This window comes from Temnothorax americanus, unplaced genomic scaffold, assembly GCF_048541705.1.
Source record: "Temnothorax americanus isolate GAGA-0224 unplaced genomic scaffold, ASM4854170v1 Scaffold34, whole genome shotgun sequence".
Lineage (NCBI taxonomy): Eukaryota > Metazoa > Arthropoda > Insecta > Hymenoptera > Formicidae > Temnothorax > Temnothorax americanus.
Window position 1 is genome coordinate 2,206,041 of NW_027509485.1, and position 23,316 is coordinate 2,229,356.

The 23,316-nt window shown below is 40.9% G+C and overlaps 1 protein-coding gene across 3 annotated transcripts in view; it reads right to left on the minus strand.

The window, feature by feature from the left end:
* Positions 1-23,316, minus strand: part of LOC143901496 (nephrin) — a 146,375-nt gene that overhangs the window by 86,312 nt on the left and 36,747 nt on the right. Inside the window, exon 1 of one of the 3 annotated variants that reach the window (XM_077413862.1) lies at positions 10,623-12,748. The exons of the other annotated variants lie outside the window; for them this stretch is intronic. Coding sequence (XP_077269988.1) covers positions 10,623-10,740 — 118 coding nt within the window. The 5' untranslated portion in view covers positions 10,741-12,748. Of the gene's footprint in view, positions 1-10,622; positions 12,749-23,316 lie in introns of those variants that run through there. 3 annotated transcript variants of the gene reach the window in all.

Genomic DNA, 23,316 nt, shown 5'->3' on the forward strand with positions numbered 1-23,316 from the left:
GAACAAAGCAACGATAATGACAATGAACAATTTATATATGATGATAATGAACTTTTACTAATATAATAAATAAGCTAATATAATGGCCAATTTTAAATGAAATTAATCTCTGCCTACTTTTGGAAATATACTCAAATAATTTCATGATCCCTTTGAACAATAAGATCATAGAGTATAACAGAAAAATTTCTAATAGTCGAATTCTATTTCGCGGATTGTGTCATTAAAGTCTTTTCTTAGAAGATTTCATCATTAGGGAAATATTATATCGCTGAAATGTTATGAATTTTCTTCGTCGCTTACGCAAATATAGGACGAGCTTAAGTCTTCGCGAAACGATGCTTGATTCATCTTAAAACGGATTAGTACTTCGCGACTGTATAATAGCGATAAGAAAAGTCACCAATATACATTTGAAACGCTGAATCTTCTTAAAAGCTATATATCCTGGTTTACAATAATCTATACTTATCCAATTATACTTATCATACAGATCTTTCTTGCATATAATAATTCTCCATTGCCTCAATTGCTTGATGTGTCAATTGTGTTTGTTAGGTATCATAAGAAACAAAAAGTCGCTCACCGCGAACAACTAAATCGGCTTCAAGTTTACGGAAATCCATAGAATGCCCGGAAACGAGTGAAATGCGTACGCAGAGAGAGGCTGAGTGGTAGGAATAGCTAACCGTCAGTTAGATAATTAACGCACTCGGCGGCACTTCCAATTAGCACGGATAGGCAATTAGCATATAAGCGCAAGGATCGATGGCAGTTTGTACATAGTGGACAGTACGCGCGAGTGAGAGCCGGACATTTGCGCTGTGCAATATGCAAAAACGAAGGACGGGAAGATCTATACCCATTAATAATCATTTAGCGAACCCAACTCGGATAATATATTAAAACCGTTTTGTTGGGTTATTTATGGATCGCGAGCATCGAACGCCTTTAATTTATCTCTTACCGCTTAAACGGCAGGATTTCGCCATATTTTTATCTCTCGCAGCGCTCGCCGAAAATTAAATTTTTTAAATTTACGTCACTCGTTGTGCTCGATACGTTCTCGTGAATTTATACGTCGTATCAGATTCACGGCCGTAGTTGTTTATCATATTTCTCTAGCGTGCAATAATTAACGATTTTACAATAATTGGAAAAGAGGATTGTTTGCGCTGCCTGCGAGTTAAATGGATACGAGTATTAACTTCCGCGCTGCTATGAAGTGAATCGATTCAATTTTCGAACAGCACATTCACTTCGAACCCAGGAACAACTTTACTCAACGGAGAAAACAGAAGAGATACAACAGATCTCACTCAAATGTAAAAGTTTATCTGAACTCGAAATCCCGAACAGACATTTGATATGCTACATCGTAGCAAGTTCGTTCGTTTTAGCTGGAAAATATAAACGGCGACTACGTTTCTCTCTCTCTCTCTCTCTCTCTCTCTCTCTCTCTCTCTCTCTCTCTCTCTCTCTCTCTTTCTAGATACACAAATTTCATACTTGTGTACAGGATATCTTGTATACACAACGTTGTTTTCTGAAAAAGTTGGAGAGAGATCACCGAAATCAACGAAGTTTACGAGCGATATACATATATGTATCAACGGTAAAATTCGTTAAATCGAAACGCTTTCATCAGGCAGAATCGAAAACTAGAATATTAAAAAAGCTTTGATAACAAAACGCGAAGTGTGACGTTTCGAATTCTGATAAAACCAAACAGGCAAATGTGAAATTGTCGGTTGAGCATCGTTATATATAATCGCGGAAATTCATTAAACCAAAATTATTAAAACAAGCGAAGATGCTGACGCAATAAAGAATGAAGGTGGAACGAAAGAAGGAAAAAGGAATAAAGGCGCGAAAACTGGCACCGTCGAGAAAAAACAGGCTACTAACGCCATCCTCTGTTTATCCTCGATGATATTTTTCTGTTGCGAGTTTTTCTCTCCTCTTGTTTCTTCTTCATTTCATAATACCTAATGTGTTCCATCCTGTTGACACGGATTAACGAGGGATTCTCAACCGTTGAGTATCATATGCCATCGAGTCGCACAACGTACTAATCATTGTCTGACGTTAATTACCTTAATCAATTGAGAACGCACTCCGTGTGTCGCATGCATGGTAAAAATAATTACGAATTAAATATATAATCAATTAATGATTATGGACATACATACATATATGTGTCGTACATATACATATACATATACATATGTGTGTATAAGAGAAAAGCTCCAAGCATGTTTTTTTATCAGTTATCAGACGAAGTTTAATCGTTTAATTGCGGCTGACAGCAATACGAAACCTGTTTACGGTATAGATACGATAAAGATATTGTGTAGTCAAATGTGCTATTAAATATGCAAAGCAGCGAGAAAGCAGTTTCTGAGCAAAACTAGCTATTATGTCGACAGAAAGCAATCATTACGCGTACTTACAACTGGATATCATGAAAGTAGCAAAAACAAATATTAAAAGAAATGATAAACGCCTAGCAAAACGCGAGAAGGCAGTAATTAAATAAATAACATATAATTTCTTCTAAACATCGCTTCAGAGATTCAAGATACCAGAAAATATCGAGCCATATAAATTGTCAATTTATATTAGCGATAAAGAGATTTGCATTTACACATCTTTTCATACAGATAAATATCCGGAGAATTTAATAACAAAATGGAAATTTTTTTTCATTATTATAGACGTTTTAAGATAATTTGAAATGATTCCGGGATTCTGATAGTATCCATTGAAATATCCATAAATAGATGTAATGTCGTTGGATATCCGATAATAGAATAACGAGTACTTGCGAACCGAGTATAAGACCCCGATTCATCGTTAAATCATATAGTTATACCAATTATAAGCGAATTGAATTTATTCGATACTATAGCGGTATTGATACATACGACATACCTTTGCTCTTGTTAATCACACATTTTACGAATATAAAACTTTTTTATTATATTCATTGATCTTTCATTATCTTATTCATTGATCATTCATAATCGTTTCCTCCTCAAAAATTGATTTCTATCGAAGAACCGTTTCTCGAACTATAATGGATATTCGAAAGGGAATGCGCGCGTGTGTAAAACGTCGTGGGAGAACTTAATTTCACGTCGTATCGCTCCGATACGTCGAGGGAATTCGGTTTAGGTATACGGGCGTCGGACGTTGCAATGGAGAGGCGGTCCCGGGTTTGCGCCGCGAGCCATCGCGTCGCCGCTGAGCGACCGAAGTTCCCGTGTCTCGCTGAAAGCGTGTAACTGTTACCCGAACCCATGGGATTACTGGTAATCTGCGGTAAGCTAAGATACGTGCAGCGCAGATACCGACAACCTGTTTCGGATATTGTTACGACGAGTGGTCGGCAGCCGGCGCGGCGCGTTCCGCCGACAGTCGTTTCGGATTCGACAGGAAGAATCCCTGCGAAACTGTCTCCCCTATTCCTCACGCGCTGCTCCAGTTCTCGTTCGTGGACTTGTTAGCGCCGACGCCGACGCCAACGCACCGACGGGGATGTAGCCGATGTAGCCGATGTATAGCCGGGCGCGAATTAACCGGTTAGAAAAGTTACGCGGAATCACTGCCGCGGAAAGATAGAAACCGAGTTACGACGGGAGCACCAGCTCCTGGTTCGTCGTTTACGTTCATCGGGCACAAACCGACAGGACGAGATTTTTCGCCCGCGCCGTTTCCAGAGTCTCCAGTGGATTGCTGCCGGCGCGGCGCCCGTAATACCATCGTCGCCAAACGGAAAAAATTCATTCGCCCGATTTGCATAATTCCGGAATTAGAAATTAAGATCTAGGTTGATTAGAATAATCTGCATGAAAATGTCGTTCGACTGTCGCATCCTGATTTTGTACAAATTTAATCTCGGCCGATTTAAAACTCTTACACGGAAGATGGTGCGTGTACCGTATGAGAGGATGGTCGGTAACAGCCAGCAAAAGTAAATTCCTCGGTCTAGCTTCGTTAGTATGCATATCGAAATAAAGGGGACCAAAGAGGAAACCTGGCACAGGTACTTAAAATAAATCGGTAAACCCGGACTTGACTCAACTAAAAGTATCATGTCACGGGCTGCATTTTCATTGCTCTTTCGAGGCTCGCAGGAAACTTATAAACAGAGTCTTTAAAAGTACTTTATATCCGAACGCTACGGTATATAAAAAAACTGTTGCTCGCAATCGAGGTATCTCATTTACGATGTAAATGGGAAAGAGCGCGGGCGTCATAATCTAGCCCTGTAACTACAACGTATAACGGACGAGTAAGTTGAAGGTAAAAAACAGGCACGTAAATCCGTTCGCACGTTAGTGTCGAAGTTATTAGCGACACTGCGTTACTATTCGCCATAAAACTTTTTTTTCCATACCGCTGCGAAACTTCGCCGCGGTAATCACCGACTTTAGTGGCTCGATGGTATCGCGCCAGTGTGTCGCGATTATTAGCTGAAGTGTGACGAAATCTCGATACGTGTTTTTCGCAGTCGCGTGCAAGCGCGACTTCCGCACCTCCTTCCTAACGAAAGCACGGACAAAAATTTCTACGACTTCGAATGATATGCGAGACGAGTAAGAAAAGGTCGTAAAAGAAATAAACTGCACGCGCGGCACATAGGTACCAGTCATATTTACGAGAAAGAAGTCGTAACACCACAGGCTATGAATTACAGATAAATGGAAAAAGGAGGAAACGTCCGGTGATCGAGTGCCGCGACGAAAATTTTACGATGACGATAACTTTCTTTCTCTCACGTTAAAATATGTCTTGTAATAGACAGTGCATCGAACTGCATCGCGATCTCGTTCATCCACGAATTAACTTGATATACCGCGCAACGTGGCGACGGCGACAGCGTCGAACGAGCTCATAAAATAGATTTGGCTTTTGCGTTTTGCGCCGCGCCGCGCGCCGCGCGCCGTCGCGAAATATCGCGCCAAAAATTCATGAAAAACATGTTTTTATACAGTTATACGCGCTTTAAAGTATTCAAGACGTAATAAATTTTACGCGTTCATATCTGGCTGATTCGTGAAAAATTTGTCACGCGTTTTGCCACAGGTTTTTAAGTTTTATCGCGGCGGCGTCGAAACGTATCGAAATTCTGCGTCACCAGTCACGAGTTAAGCTCATAGTATTGACATATTGAAGTGGATCCACTCGTTACCCGCGCTGCAGTTTTGCGGAACGAGACTCGCGGGAGCGATATTCTGAATTTTCGCTATCGCACGTATGAGAGGCCCGTGAGAAATATACGTAGTTCGGAATGCGCGTTCGCACGCAGCCCACCATTGTTGCCGGGCTTGCAGCGGATTACAGTAATATGAAATATGTCGCTTCTTGACAGAATTTCGCGAATTACGTCGACATATGAAATGCTCGCGGCGGCGTGGGCTCATTCTCGCCGCGCGGCGCGGGCGCGAAACAAATTTTATATCACGCGCCGCATCTTGCGTCGCGAAGCGTTTTTCGCACTATTCCGCAATATGCAATTATCACGATAAGTTTACGTCGTTTTCCTATATTCTACGAGTCATTAGTAATTGTGCAGCGCGTTTGTATAGATAGATTTTTATCGAGCTAATAAGTCTACCTCTCTCCCTTGAGGAGTATTTGTTACCGGCATTATCATTCTTAGCACATAGTTAAACAGAAAGTAAGAAATGTTTTAATGACCGATAAATGTAGAATAAGTACGCATTAAATAAGAGGATCTCAACAAAGAAGTATGCCGTGCTAAACTTTAATCATGATTGTATCCAACGAATGCGGTGAACCGAGATCGCGTGCAAATAATCATTCGGCGTTTCTGTTAATTAAAGATGGTACCGCAATAAATTTCTCGCGTGTATCCACATTCTTATATAATTACCCTCTTCAAGCAAGCCTTAATATTTTTTTATCATATACAAGCGTGTACATATGAGATGTGTATATCTTAATCGCTTTCGCGAAAAGAGGTCATTCAACAAGCAAAATACGTCTCGTCATCTCGCCGCTGTTCGTCAATCATCTTTAAATAAATTTTTCGTCGACGGAATGGGGTTATTCACCCAAATCATATAATAATTATCATTTTGGTCCCTTGAAGTTTTTGCACGTACGTAATGTTATTTAGCATACAGAGGTCGCGCCTATAAGAATAACAAGTGCACTGCCAATTCCAATTAATCTTCCTAGGATTAGACTCGAGATAATCTTGAATATTCGCGTGTCGGGTATGAAACATACATGTTACGTCGCTTGATTGTCTCCGCCTTGTTTTAGATTCGCGATAATGCTGCTTTTACCTTACCCCGGCTATTATTTCGATAAGGTTGTTACGCAGGGATATACGACGGTGAAGAGATCTCATATTTTTTAACGGCAACGAAAGTACCATAATATCGTTCGTGCCGTTACGTTAATAATCGTTTTTACTCCTGGTAATTACATCGACCGCCATGTAAAATGACATTCGCGCAAACGCAGAGTGACATATTCGCCCTTTATGAGCTTCTGCTATTTCAGAATTCTAGAACAAGCTAACCCGTGTTTCCATTAAGTCATACACCGACGCGGAAGGTGTATACGGCGGATGAAATCGCGTGCAAATTATCGTCTTGGCCGGCGGCAAGAGGCCCTTCTCTCCCCTTCCGCAGTGCCACCTTCTACCCTATGGAGAATGACAAATGGCCACCCATTAGGTCGATTTCGTGGTCATTCCGTCGTTGCCCTCGCTTCGGCTTTGCCGGTAAAAAAATTAATTACCACGACGCCGTAGCTGTGATTTCGAAAGCTGTTGTTGGAAAGTGCTCTCGCTGTTATAGAAACGTGAGAGGTATCCAGAGCCTACAATGTCTATATACTAATAAATCTATACTAACTCTTTAAAAAAACTTATTAATAACTGTATCAGCTACGTAACTGAACTCAGGGTTAAGATTCCGCATATACCTAAAATAAAAATAAAAGAACTTATGTATCTCTTCTGGGATATTTTTAAAACAAAAAAAATATATAAAAAGGATTATATTTTGAAAATTTAAAAATTGTTGAAAAAGATTATTGAAACTTGCCTTTCACCAAGCTGTCTCTACTGGGATTTAGAAGTTTCAAAAAATATTGTTCATGTAAAAAAAGTAAGTTGTTTTTTTTTTTAAGCGGGGATATATTCTGGTAACATATTTTCATATATTGTAACTTGGTAAAAACTGTTATGCAGTCTCTATTAAAACGTTAGCCTGTCATGATGAATTCTGGTTTACATTTTACGACGCAGAGTGTTTATAAAAACATAGCATTAAAAAAATCCTTTATGGTACAAAGTATACATTTCTCGATGATGTGCCATGCGCATTAGAGTTCTTTCCGGTTTTGCGGTTTCAGTTATTTGCTAAAAGTGCACGCCGCACTAGACATTAAAAACCACAGAACGCTATAAAAATAAACGTATCTCTCATTACCGGCATTTATTCGCCGCGTTTGCTTTTTTAACGCACTGGACTACGAGATTAGCCTCATTAAGGAGAAATCGAATGCTATTATTTCGCGATACCGGAACGCGGCAAAATAGATGCGTCTGCTGCCTTATGCTGCGCGAATAAACATGAAAGCGTCGTTAATTAACGCGACGCGTTAGTTACGCGCGTACTGCGTACACGTCGGTTGTCTTTCGCCGTTCGCAACACCTGTTGAAGTAGAAGTCAGACAAACCTTATGAAAACATAGGCTGTCGTTTCGCCACGCTGTAAAATAATTGTATAACGAAGCCGAGTAATTTCGATCGTAATTAAACTGCCTTTGAATCGGCGAGATGGTTGCAAGAACCTGCTCATATTACGCGCGAATGAAATTTCTTGTCGACAACGATATGTATATGTTTACACATCTACCTTATTTTCTTCGAAAGTATTCTGGAATTTCTTCCAAGGGAATAGTGGATCGAGCATGAAAGTTGCCTGACGAAATGTTTGAGGTACCAGCACGGTGCGATCGATTCTGTGTCTCTTACACTATACATGAATTGCATGCGCAATTGCAGTTCCCTATAAAATAACCGAAGATTACTTGGTGCTTTTTTGTTCCTTCAGTGCTCAAGGGCGGATTTTCTATCCTACTTTCTGTCTTCCTATTCCTCGCTAAATATAATATTCAATATTGAAGAACGACTTTTTTATTTGCTTATCTTTTTGCGATAATACTTATCCATTTATGATTGAAATAATAAATGTAGGAATGTTATTATAATTGGCTCATTTTCAATCATATAAACGTGAATGTACATCGACTACAAATATCATTTATTATTGCATTAGTATATATATAGTTCCTAGAATTGTAGAGAATATATTCAGCGATTGTCAATTACAGCTAATATTAGTCCGTCTGGTCATTCAATATGTCATCAGTGAAAATCTGAATATTCCCAGATATTCCTATTAAACTGTTACATTATTCTCTCAGTAAATATAGACGTTGAAGATATACATTTTGGATCAGGGTTAAAATTCGCGAAAATATCAAAGCCTATTCACTCTTTATTGTTACGAAGTGCAAGTTGATGAAAATCAGTAATTGTGTGTGCTGTAGCATATCGAAATTAATATGCAAGATGGAAAATATTTCATTGGTATTTATATTACATCTATAATATAAGAATAGAGAGAAAAATTAATGGCGCGATAGGTCGGAAATTTTTTCAAAGGAATTTCGCAAAAGTGCAAAATTGGCGTCACATTATTTTCGCCCTCGCAGTCGAACGAGGCCGGACTCCGCTATTGAAACTCCAATTTTTTTCTCTTCACGTCCCCACTGTAGAACATCCTTTTTTATCGCGCAGCTATAAATTTAAGAGGGGCTTAGCGCCGTGGTTTAATTAAACTAGTTTAGCCGTCATTCTCTTTCCTAAGCCTTCTTCTACGTGCCGCGCCTGAATCGATCGGACACCTTCGTCCTACAATTTTCTTTATCGTTAATCCGGCAGGGTGTTAAATTAATTTCAGGTAGCGCATATTACATACAAAGGACCAAGTATTATGGTGAGAGACGCGCGCATAGCGAAATGAGCACGATGGCAAAAGTTTTCTAATAATCGATCCGCGAAAGTTTGCCATCTACTCTTCTGGTTACTCTAAATATGCCAAGCAATCAATAACGCAGAAAAAAAAATATGTGATCATATTTTTAGTACGGATACGTCAGGCATTAGGTTATTATAGCATCGCTCATCGTCCGAAGATAGCTAGGCAACTTTAATACTAGTTTCCTGCTTCGTGAGAGATCTTTGACATTTATAAGTTCATTGCGTTACTTATCGCTTGAGTAATTTATGAAGACCGAAATATTGCTGTCTATATTAATGATGGTTTTAACGTAATTGACGAATCTTTAGAAACTTTTTTTTATTAGAAAAGGGAAGACAGAAAGAAAGATTATTCACAAATCTCTCTCTCTCTCTCTCTCTCTCTCTCTCTCTCTCTCTCTCGCGCGCGCGCGCGGGGATAATATTAACTAAATATATATATATATATTGGATACTGGATATTAACTAGAGAGAAAAAATTATTCAAAGTTCAAGCAATATTGAAGGTTGTTAGTGAATAATTGTTTAAAAAAAATTGCTCTCTCTCTCTCTAAAATCTATTTCTCCTTGTTCTACGTTATCTTTGAAATCGCGTAGGCGAGTGTCGTTTGATGAACATAATTACGATTACGTAATAGCGCGAGAGATTTTAATCACAGAACAGTATTCCTATCGCTAATGATATGCATCGACCTCGCGCGGCCGCATACCCAGTCGGATTAAAATTCCCTACAATTATGATTTACATTGAAAATCCGACTGTGATAAAATAACATGCCGTATGTTATTTTTAATTTTTAAATACTCGTACATAACTCGTACATAACTCGTCGGCGCCGCGGCACGGCGCACGATGCACACACGCGGTAGTGCGCCACAAGGACAGTTTCGACACGTGCGAAGTGCCCGTTTAATTATGGGACATTGGAGAACTGCCGCTAATGATATTCAGAAGCACCTTTCCATTTATATCCCCCTTTATCGACTACGCCATCCTCGGGTTTCGGTGGAGTACGCGTTCTCGAGCTAGGATGAAGCCGGAACACGGTCGAGCGAAACTTCCTTGGATGAGGTCGACGATAATAATCCGCTGTTTAAAGTTTATAACAGCCTCGTGACGAGAGACCGTAGAGATTTGATTTAATTCGTCGCATCACGATCTTCGACCCGCGAAACACTACGCGGCGCGGCTTCAGATCTTGACACTTTCATTGTAACGAAGTATCTAGGCGTCGCGATCCAGAAAACTTGAAGTACTATATATAATATTTTAGACAATGGAATTTTCAGGTCTCTATAATTATATGAATTTTAAATTTTATATGATTTATAATCAATAATATATCGTGCGCAGTGGCAAGGTACAGGGTCAACTAACAGTTTTTACCAAATTCTACCGTCGGTTATTGTCACACCGGCGAACCGGCGTATTTGTCGCGAGCACCTCGTGACTCGGTCGTATACCGAAAGGGTTAAGCCCAGTTGTAAATCAGGCATAACTAGTGACGTAACGGGGCGCATTACTCACTTGGCTTATCTAGATCGGATAGTTCCACAGACGGCGAGTACGCCGTGGCGGCTACCAAGACCAGCATCGTCGTCGTCGTCGTCGTCACGACACTCCACCACCGCCACCTCCACCACATTTTGTCCCCTTTTCACGCGCACTGCACACACCCTCGACCCCCAAACGGCCCCCTGCACGCCCCCCCCTTTAGTCGTTACGTTGTCTCGCGGCCGTTGCGAGCCGGCACTAATTGCAACCCCCGACGCTGCTGCCGTTCTCGTCGTTGATGCCGTTGTCGTTGCTGTTGCCTCTGCCGCCGCTGCTGCATTGCGCCGCCATCCACATCATCCACCGTTCTTTGCCGTCGTTGTTGCTGCCGTAGCCGTCGCCGTCAACCGACACGCCACGCAGCCGTCCCCTATCTATCTTGTCGCTCACCTACCCGTCGTTCATTTAATGAGACGCCGGCTATTTGTCTTTCGAGCCTCTCAAGAACGAAAAACACCGGACTTTTAATGACGATGTATGCTATCGCCATACGGTATTCCCATCTTACTCGACGATCTTTCGTTTTTTCCCTTCGCGTAAGATTCTTCTCAGGTTGGACGATTTAAGCACGCGATCGATCTCCCCGGCAGATTTTCCGATCGACGTGGACGCGATTCTTCAAACGCGGATATCGCGAGTAGTTGAAACTTTATCCGCTCCGGGCCATTTACGCCGTTTGTTATCGGTCCCCTTTTTTCTATTCCATGACCGATGCGTTCTGTCAGGTAAATTTTTCGCTGCTGCGGGATTCCATGGGGCGTATTGGGCGAGCGGATGATCACAGGATTTGCCGGATAAACGGATCCGGTAACGGAGCGAAACCTCCGCTGACAGATTCCGAGTAGCGATTGTAGTTTTATCGTCGTAGAGTGCAGAGCAGCCTCCTCTCGAAAGCGGTTCACTTCGGATTCGGAGCGCCTCAGTCTCTCTACGCTCGTCGCAAGTCCCGCTAATGCATTCGATCGTGCGGTAAACCTTCGTATACGGAATGAAACAAGATATCCGCCGGGCCTTTTGCGAACTGAACTTGCAAAGTGGATCTGACGTGTCCCGATATTCCGATAGTCGAAACTTCAGCACGATAGATGTCCAATGGCAACAGTCGTCTATACGAACTTGACAAATTTTCAAAACACCTTAGACAGTTTATTTCTTCTGACGAAGGATATGTATACATGCGATATCAGAAATAAGAAGATTCAATGCGGCAAATTTTGAGACACTCTTAAAAATCATTCGTCTCAAAATCGAATCATTCCATATTCTTCTAAACTTTGCACGAGCGATTAAATCAAATTAAGCTGTCCTCCAACTATTGAAATTATGTGGATGTCGGAAGTTTCGGAACGGATCACTTGTCCGTCATGGAACAAATATCATCGCTCTTCATCGTTGCACTTTCTGCCGCTATATTTCCCTAGCTCTTATCTTTCAGCATTACGGTCTTGTCGATCAGCAGTCAAAAATCAACGCATCAATAAACTGCATGTATATAAAAGTTGTCGACGAAATTATACACGATGCATCGACGCTGCGTGTCGATTAAAGTGCCGCAAATAGGCCTAATTGTAACGCACGTTGCTGATGGTTAATCGAACACGGCTACATAAGTATCCGGAGTTGCAGTATTTGCTTGGAGCACAGTGCGCGGCCGATCGAGGGCGTCGATCTTTTCGCACTTATCCCTCGACCTTGCGGCGGCCGAGCGTGCAGCGAGCGAGCATGTGCGTTACGCGCGCACTCGCGAGTCGATCGTATATGCGCCCGGAGTATAATTGAGATAAATTCTCAAAATTAGCGTAAAAAGAAAGAAGACATTAAACGAAGAATCCACTCGCGTTAACTTCAGCGATATCACGCTTAAACACCGGAAAAACGCGATCGTGCCGCCGTGTATTCCGCGAATCGTAACTTCCGGATCATCGATCGACACTCGCGAAGCGGGTCGCAAAGGCGGTCGACCTGGTGACCCGTGGACGATGACACCGCGCGCTTTCGCTCCGATTTTGATTCATGGATCACTCGTCTGCGTCGCGTACCACGTCGTCAGGCGCACGTTAACGAACCTCCCCTACGATGAAGCCACATCGAGTCCTGACCCGTGGCGGCTCGGTACTGAAACCATTGAATATCGCGAGGAACCCTCGCAAGCCGCGTCGGCTTTCTCCGCTCGTGCTCGGTCGTCTTCGGGCACGCTCGCGCCATTCGTCCCGCTCTGGACCCCGGTTTTATCCTCCGCCTCTCGCTCGCTCACGAATTTTGCTCCGAACTCCCACACACATTCGGCGCGCATCTCCTGTCTCCGTCGCGAAGACCGCGATGATTTACAGGCGCAGCTAATGAGTCGCCATAATCGCCGCGTGGTTCAGGCGCGGATGTGCGTGAACGTATAAGATTTTCGGCGGTACGTGAGAGAACGCGACGCGCGAAAGTCGGTGGTGGAACGGAATGTCAGGGTCATTACCTACGTTTTTATGAAATTAATAAACGCTTCACGAGACAGGAAAAAAAATTCTTGCGAAGGAATCGAACTGGAATTTCAGAACGTATATAGATTTTACCGAGAAAACGAAATGCGATGCTTCCTAATTAAATGTATCACGAATGGACCTTATTGAAACTGATTACGCGTCTCGCTATTCGTATATTTTTAAGACTTCAGACTTTTTCCCGCCGGATCTATAGACTTCGGAGATCTATAGAACTCGCGTGTACTTGTTGAAAGAGGATATTGCACATAACGATAAATATATGTCCTCCAAGAAATGAGAGCATGTACTTACATCATAGAGTGTGTTCATGAAAACTGATATAGTTCGTGCGTATCTAGCACATGCACACGAGATAACGGCCCTCGAAGCTTCATGACTCTCTCTACGAGAACTCGCTCCAATCACGATAAATTCCGGCTTTCGTGTTTCCATCGCTATCGGCAATCGCCTGCAAATCACTTCCTAATCCTCATCGAGTAGTAGTATCTACGAAGGTACCCTTCCTAAATCCGCTTTGAATGTTCAAGAATGTTTCTATATACATACGTGTCCTATATCGTTATTTTTTTCATCTACAACGTCGATTTAAAAGTTCACGTTGATTCTTCGTTTATCTCAGACTTTAATAATGTGTATTAAAATATTCGACTAAAATTTACGTGATATTATATACGAAACAATTTACATTTTCGCAACTAGAAAGAAGCTAATATTTTCCCTCTAAAATCCAAATACTTTCTTTGTACTCGGAATATCCCGTCGTGTTCGCTTTGTAATTATATGTATAAGAATCATATTGAAATAGATGACACAATAGTGAAGCGCTTCTCACCAAACTTCAACTAATTAATTATTTTATTAATTATTAATCGATGAATCAAAATGTTAATGACCGCATTAAATGATATTTAGGTGCATTGTTATGTTAATAGTTATTTTCATATTTTAATAAATATTGTACATTAATTCGTGATTATACATTAGATTTTATTACGCGATCCCATGCGAGAACACAGAAAATCGATATCCAATAATAAACAATATTTAATAACGTTTACGTTCTAATTACATCGATATCCGAAGCCAACCATAATTGATGGATGTCGCTATTTGCCTAACGTTTCACAATCTTGATAAAGTTATCGCATTCTAATTGATGCAACGTTGATCTAAAATATTTGTGCAAATAAATGTTTTGTTTCCGTGAGCAATAAAATATAAACCGACTTTACATTTCTACCTCAGCGTATTTGGACAATCACGAAAGCGCAAACATTATTTAGAGGACCATAGCTATAGTCCGATCGATTTCACAAAGTGTGGTGACACGCGATCGATTCTCGGGTCATTGATCCAAGAGTAGTGAATTAATATTCCACTGAAAATAACTCTCGATATACTGAGCAAAATGCATTCGCCTTTCAGTTAAAAATAATTTTAGACAGAAAAGTCTTCTTCCTCATAGATAGGGTTTTTCCCACAGTTGTATATCCTTTGACTTTTCGAAATAGCAGCCAAACACGTTTCGCTTATTCCACGTCGAAAGAGCATCGTTGATATATAACGTTAATATTTTTATTAACAATACGCACACGTGTTACTTAGCCGTAAAACCGTCCGCTTGCACACCGAGTTAAAAGTAATCGTTCAAAGAGGCGCAATCGGCGGTCCTCATCTACCACCATGCGCACAACAAGCTCGGCACTCGGCTGCGTGCTTCGTTTCATCCCGAATCGCCGATATTTTACATTGGGCACAGAGCCTGCTTTCATGGATGCCCAGCGAATTGGAACTCGACACCGCGTCATGCATCATATGGTACATCGTCGGACACCCAGGCTGTTAATTCAAAGCGCAAGCTGGATACGATGTTATAGGCTTCCCTGTGTACTCTTCGACTTGTCGAATAAACCATGAAGCCTGTCAGTCACATTGCCTTCTCGTCTTCCCGACCACCAATGCTCTCGCGTCTCTCAATGGAATCTGAAAATCGGGTTTTACCCGTCGTTCGACAGGTGCCACAAAGCCTATCGATTATACCCCGCGCGGGTCTGAGAGCGAGCTTCAATTCGGATATCTTAATTGCACGCGCTCCCGTTGCTTTGATAACTATTTTAATTCCCGTCTTTATACACGATCGAGTTTTAATGACGACTGTGGTAGCGATCGATTCACAACGGCGCATATCAAAGAAAATGCCTCGTCCTCTTCAGTATACCTATACATTTTCCAATTATTCGCGCCAAAAACAAACACTTGCCAACAAAACTTGACATTTTCCTCGATCGTTAACGCTCGTTAAGCCAGCTCCCAAAGAATATGTTGAAAAATATACGCGTGGTAAAATATTCATTCAAAAATACGCTAAACTCCACGTACACCGACACGAGCGCGATATAGCCGCGCGCTTCTCTTCTTACCATACCATTTAACAAATAATCTCGACATTCGCGGCATCGCGCGCTTCCCACTGTCTATTGTGCTCGCAAATCACTTGCCCGCTAAGACATCTGTGTGAATAATGGTCCCGCGTCTCTTATTACTGCGATTTTCGCAGAGTCACAATAATGCTCTCTCTTCCCAGTGTTGTGAAAGAACCCAGATTCCTAAAATCTTTCTGGTAGAGTATAGAGACGAGGAGCATTGGGACGCGAAAACGCGGCGCTCCTGTTCGATCATAAGCGCGTCATTAATCACCGGACTAATGGCTCTCACTATTTCCACTATTGTCGCCATTATCGGCAAAATCGATCGGGGAAATGGAAAACCGCCCGTTCGTTTGTTTCGCCCGAAAGAAACGAGCGGGTTGGCTAAGTAGAGGGTGAGAAACACTCGATGGTCCCGTAACAGTTAACGGTGGTGCGAGATGGCCGGGACGTAACGCGCGAATGGCGCAGGGAACGGGAAAGAGCCGTTCCGGAATTTATGCCGGTGTTTACGTGAAGTGGACGGCGCGGCGTTCCACGGTGTGAAACGTAGCGGGTAAGGAATAGTTATTACGATCTATCGAACCGCCGCGCCGTCTTTCGTCGAAAGAGAGGGAAAATTCTGTCTCGTCTTTTTAAACCTCTACCCCGCGTGTATCTTGCGTCGCGTCGCGATTTTTCTCCCTTCATTCCGGAACGATCGATGGGGAAAAAATAGACGAGAGAAACGGTGAATCGGCGGTGGATTTCCCGAATTATGGGCCGACCAAGTTTTTCTCAACTTTCCGGGGACCAGGTATGTCGAGGCGCGAGAACGTTCCTGAATATCCATTACTCCGTGCAATTTCCAGAACCCCCCCGGCCGCAATCAGAGGAGGAAAATTGCCCTAATGTGATTTTACGAGATTCCCGTCTTTTGCGTCCGGAAGTTTCCTGATTTAGCGTCGAATGTTCTCGGACGCTGTATCCCTTTGGTTTTTAGTTATGAACTATTTTAAAATGAATTATCAGTATGAACCGCGGCGCTAGCGGAACAGACGTTATTGAACTGGGCCGTGGTAAAAGTTATGAATTACTTCTGGAGAAGTAGCGAACTCTCGGAGCAAAACTTTCGTGAAGCCGAAATCAAGTTTAACATCAACCTACGCCACGTTTCGCACTTACGTTTCCCTGAGATATCACTTTCGACTATCCGCCATATGTTCGCATGAGAATTTCTGTTTTTGCCTGAAAAAAAAACCTCGTACATCAAGATTCATTGCTGCTTTATCATTTATATTGCCGTAACTCTCAGAAAACTGCCGTTACAACTTTACCAACTATTGCATAATTAAACGTAACGTTAAAACCACGGTCGACCGTGCGATGTAATTCACGAAGCGATATCAAGATGAAATCCCACGGCGTCGTTTTTATTGGTTTTCGTATGCACGGTTTGTTATCGCGCGATTCATCTGAAATATTTCAACGTCCGTTCTTTTTTGCGTTTGTTTGAGTAACCTGCGGCGAGGGGTATGCCAGAAAGGTGTGAAAGGCGAGAGATGCCGCGATCGCCTCACGAAAAACGTGTTCGGGCAACGATAATGGAGGACAAGGCGTGCTACGAATATCACGTTCTTTCGCACGTAGCGATCTTCGTTACACCTGCGCCGCCCCATGAGAACCCGTGGACAAACCACGTATTATGCAGATAACGCGTTGTTCGATGAACGAAAATCACGCGGTCTCACCTTCGGCTTCCCCCCGCTCTCCCCTACCTACCTACTGCTCCCGCCTGTTTAATGAGAAAGAAAGGCGGAACTGTCAAGTGCATACTTCATATGCATTGGGCGTATTAGCTGCGCGACGGGTTACCTGTTTTTCTCAGAAATGCAAATTCGCGAAAACTATTGTTCGCTCTTGATAAATATCGACATGAGGTATACCGCGCCCCGTATGTCGCAGTCAAGCTAAACGAGAGCAAATTTTATTTTTACATTTAACCGTAGACTCCTATCGGTATTATTTTTACTCGGCCAGCTTTCAATTTGCGAAATATGTTTAATACTAAACGTGCAAAACGTGAAAAAAATCACCATACACTAGTGGAAAAATAAACGGCGGCGGATTGATATAACAGAGGATGAAAGAGCAGCGGGAAATAGCAAGAGTCGGAAACAAAGTACGAAAAGGGTGGAATAAAGGCAGCCTTTCGCCAAGGATTCCGCAGCTACCGACTTCACTGGTTGTTTCAAGACCCTTCTACTCCCAAGGCTTTCTCCTTAACGAGGAACGACTTGTCCTCGTTACCACACTAGGAAAACAGGGATCAAGAAAAGCGTAAGCGAGAAAGATGTTTCTCTCAGAACCGAAGGATTTGCAGAGCCCGTGAAAAAATTAGTTTTGTATGAGACGGGTTTTTCGAAAAGCAAAACCGTTGACGGTTACCATTGACAATACATGTTTGCCATACAAAAATTTTTTACGCATGTGTAATTGAAAGACCCGACATATGATGGAGAAAGTTGAACTTTAGAAACAACTTAATAAAATTATTTTTGTAAATTATGCTACTTAGCTTTTATTGCAGCTTTAATTAGAACTAATATAAGGTTTAGAAGTAATTCCCCGACGATAATAAAGTAATTTGTTCGGAAAGAAACATTCTTCTTATAAAAACATTCTTTTTATAAAAAGTGTTGAGATATAAATCGAAAAGGAAATTTCTTTTGTATTTATCTAAAATAAGTAATTAAGATGAATAATATTGCGCTTTTTACATCAAGAAAACGACTGCGATAAGAAACAGGAAAATAAAAAATAAAAGTTTCAAGTGGTGATTACCCATCCCCCAATGGAGAACATCTATTATTGGTTCTTCCGTAACAGTGTGTGTAACGATCATGGTCGATCAATACTTACGCACAGTTATTTCTTGTAGACAAGTAGTATTACGCCACAATGATAAAATGGCGAAAAAATTAAATAAAAGACGTATCCTTTTTGGACATTGTAGCTGGAAAAGCGGCAAATTGAAGCAATATTATTTATATCGCTCTATTATAATACTCTTCTACTATATATTCGTATGTAAAATATGTTTACGCATAATTTAATATTTAAATATTAAGGAAAGAATGAGAGGACTAAATAAAGAAACTGTTCGAAACAGTAAATACGGTTCTCATGCCACTTTTTACACTAAGTTATATTGCAAACATATTTTGCCCCGATTTCTCTTATTATTTTATTTCAAATGTATAAATGTGTCATGCACACATGGTCTCATATCGTTAACTTGAAATAATAAATAGAAATATTTAAGAATAACATGTGAACAATAAACGAAATATTTGTAAATGTAAACATAAATAAGTTTTTCACAATATCAAGTAAAATTACTAGAATAAAAGATAACTGCTCAACAACTTTAGCTTCATCATAATACTGGGATGCGATATTGCGACACATAAGTTATATATCTGCTGTGGAACTTGACATAAAGATAGAAATAAGATTTCAAAAATAACCAAGAGAGGAATTCGCGCGAATCAAGAGAAATGCAACTGTCATCAGACATTATGAAAAAATTATATCTTTTACTTTTTTAATTTAATACATAAAATAAAGACGTTTCTTTCTACGAGACAATTTTTATGAAACGTGATTCAGAAAATGGCGTTGATCCATTATGTAATTAAAATGTAATTTTATTTAATTAATTATGACATTGCGTATTATTAATATTAAATTATAATAAAATATCGATTATAATCCGTGACAGGGGGCTATATTAACCGCAGATCAGCTTTTATCAGTCCACTAACTTAATTAGCAATCTTATTATAGATTGAAAGAGCAATATAAATAGCACGCGGTATGAGATTAGTTGTCATAATTTAATATTCTGCCACATGCTGTCGATACTGAGATTCTACGGTTGTTTAACAAAAATAATTTGTGTAAGTTTTCAAGAGAAAAATGTTGTTTATATAACTACACACTGATATAGATTCCTGCGACATTCGGAACAATATTGCAGGAATAAATTCATAAATGTTGGAACGTGTGTGGATATAGATACAACTTTTTCGATTAATTTTGCACGTCGCTTGTCGCTGACAATGATATACATATATACGCCAGAATTGCAACGCAGAAATGTCACCGTCAATCAGACACTATATCCGTACATTTAACACAATGCCTAACGTAATCTTTCTTTGCTCAGGCGGTAGACATGACCGATGTCTGGCTTAATTTCGGAGCGAGATACGGGCCGATAAACGCTCAGCGCCCACATTGCCCATTACGTCAAAGTACATGTCTGATGTACGCCGATGAAAAGGTCCATTTCGTCGTCACTTCTGAATTTCGCGAACCCTCAATTTCGGCGCATCGTTCCATTCTTCATATGACCTGAGGCTCGTGCTGCACATCCGCGCGCGTGTCGTACGCGGTTTCCGTGCGCGGTCGTGCATCGGTCGCGTTATACATCGTGATTCCGCTTGCAACATCATTACGCCATGCATCAGATAAAAGCGTAATTAAAGGGTTCGCGCTTATACGCGGCGCGGGCGCCATGTTACGCCGACGGGCATTGGAAGACTGCAACGAAACGGGCTTCGCGAATGGTGCGAAAAAGAGATAGACAGATAGATAGACAGAGAGAGAGAGAGAGAGAGAGAGAGAGAGAGAGCCGATAAATTGTAAAACGTGACGCAGATTACGCGCAATAGCGATGTAGCCTGTAATAATAAATTGTCATCGATGGGCTGATGTTAAACAACTGTGCGGCGCACGGCGGCGTAGCTCATGGATTTGGTTGGAAATTTTGCCGGTGCGGCAAAGAACAGGATTACGTAACAAAAAATTGGCGAACACACGGAACAACAAAACACGATGCAACCCCGCTGATGGCATATATTGAATAAATTCTTCATAACGAAATTCTGTATCGTATAAACGATATTTGTCAATATCTTAATTATTCAATCCAAAATACGAATAAAGTAGCTCGGGCGATTATATTCCGGATGAGATAATAAAGTTCTTCTACCTCTTGATTTTTTAAAATCAAATAATAATCTTCGATGTTAAACGTGCAATTAGTGTTTAATTATGCTATCAGGCAATCTCAAAAAATTTTTATCAGGATCGATTTAATCGAATTTTATTTAATTGATGTGTTATCGTATTTCTTTGATTATTAATTATTCGTGATGTAACAGTTTGTACATGTATACTTTTGTACTTATGTTTGTGTACTTTTCTAAGATAACATTTTTATCATTAATTTTTTACACTGAAAAAAAATTAGACTATTTTTATCTAGTTAACCTAAGTGATCTTTATTTTGCGATGAACATCGTTTAGGATACTCGAATTAGCTTAAATGATGTATTAAGTAGTGTAGGAGCTGTAGAGAAAGCAATTAATCTTAGGGAAGTAATTTAATTAAGGCGAGGATGACACGCGGTTAATTTTACCCTTTGTGTGTAATTGCCTAAGTTGGCAAGATTATCCTGCAAGCACGAAAATTGCTTGCATCTCATAACTTGCGATTAATACAACAATAATCCTGTGCGAGGATTACACCTTGATAATATATAACGCATAATGCAAGAATAAAATCTTTTCAACGTCGCGAAAAAAAATTTATTATGTAATTATGACAAAACACGTAATGAAAATTTCTCATAATTTAGTCACTTTAAATTTTACGGAAAATATTACACACAAAAATTGTTTAAAAATATCTTGCCTCGTAATTATATAATTTAGTTTTAACAAAAGGATAATATAAATATTTAAAATACAATATATTAATAAAATTCTAATGGTAGAAATATCATAGTCCTCTGCTTGATGCATTAAAATTTAAGATAAAGCGAAACTATCACAAATATAAAAAAGAAAGAGATATATCAAAACCAATCGACACGAATAATTAATAATCTACTGTCGTCACTTATCTGCAATCGATCTTTTTTACTTTTCCCAATTAGTAAGAGATGTAGACATAGCCCTCACTGTTTCTCTCTCGCCAGAGACGCCCACGATAAAAGTCGTCAGTATTTTCCATGACGGCAACCACCACGATGTAATGGATACGATACCGAATGCCCCACGTATTCAAACGCGTACATATATTCATACACGCATCCGCCAACGCGTGCAAACAACCAATGCGATACGATACGTCAAAGCACCGGGCGAGTTATAAATTCGAATTGCGCTGCATGACAAAACGGGTCCGGCTCTATTTGCAGATTGAATTGCCGATATTAACGAAAAATTCATTAAACACGTACGATTTATAGATTATATATGTATGCGCATTAATAGCGGGGCCGTGGGCGGCTCGCAGTTTGGCTTCCGAAATTTTGGATGAGAGATAAAGGCTTCGGGACTCCTCTGCCCATTTCGATTGTTTAATCTTTATTGTCGTGGTACGTTTGATCATAAATATTGTTATTTAATGCGAGACCGATGGCGCCATATTGATCAATATAAAGGATTTATCGGTCGCTATAAAATAGATCTTACGCTATCGTTATCCACTAAAATGAATATTGACGCGGCCGAAATTTATAATCGCGTAATATCCGGCTTTAACCGTGCCTCTGCTTTAATTTGCGTTGCACTGAATCAATTTTGTTATATTACTGTTTGGATGTTAGATGATAAACACGATGAACGCATGCAACACGATATACTATATATAAGCATTAAGGAATCGAACCAGAGATGTTCTTGATAATCTTTTTATCGGGCAGCTCCTTCGAAACATCTCCTTTCTCTTCGATACTCCGTTTCCTTCGATACGCACTCACACACACACACACATCTACAAAATATCAATATAGTATAATACAAAGAGCATCATCCGAGAGTCAGGAAATTGCTGATACATTTTAATGACTTCATCAGCGACCGTAGAATTTTGAAAGAGTAGCGATCAATACCGAGAATGAGTTTCTACTAGATCCCAAGGTTCTCTCAAATCGTCTCTCTGGTGCTGAGCGAGATACTAGAAGATGGTTGAGGACCTGAGACTCAGCCGAGCATAATGGGATAAGATCTCCGACGGATAAGGTGTTTCTCTTCGCCGTACGTACGTCTAACGCGCTCCTGCAGGAGATTCCAGCCAACTGAGTCACGTTCCTTAATTGTTTTAGCGCAATCAGTTACAGTTCGTCGGCTGGTAATTACACGGGACTCGCCCGTCCGGAAGTCTGGATTTCGCAGAACGATGTAACCGCCCTTTTTTTTACCAGAAAAACAGTTTTCCACGGTTTCCCGAGAAGCAACGGTGGTCGACACTTACGGCAGACCGGCACAATGCGACGGCGAACATTGTCACGTGACGGGTAAACATCCATTACCTCGACGGAACGAAACGCCTCGGTTCCGGCCAATTCCCAACCATTTGGCCATTACAAAAGACAGGCAAATCGATCCGGTGCCGACCTTCGGCCGCCCGGGGAACAAGGAAAAAGGTGGACCCCTAGTCGGCCCCCATGACTGGTCGCTTCCTCGATAGATATCTGGCAGAGATATTACGATCTCTCGATTGGATTCGATCGACCATTTCACGAGCCTTCTCTTCGGCCTGGATTAGAAGAGAGAGAGGATGATTTAAGGTTAATTTCAAACGGATTATCCTTCCTTCGTTTCTACAACGCGCGATTCTTCATATGGTCTTATCGGTGCAGTCAAGACGCGACGCGACTCAAATTCACCCATAGGCGCTATACGGAATGGAAC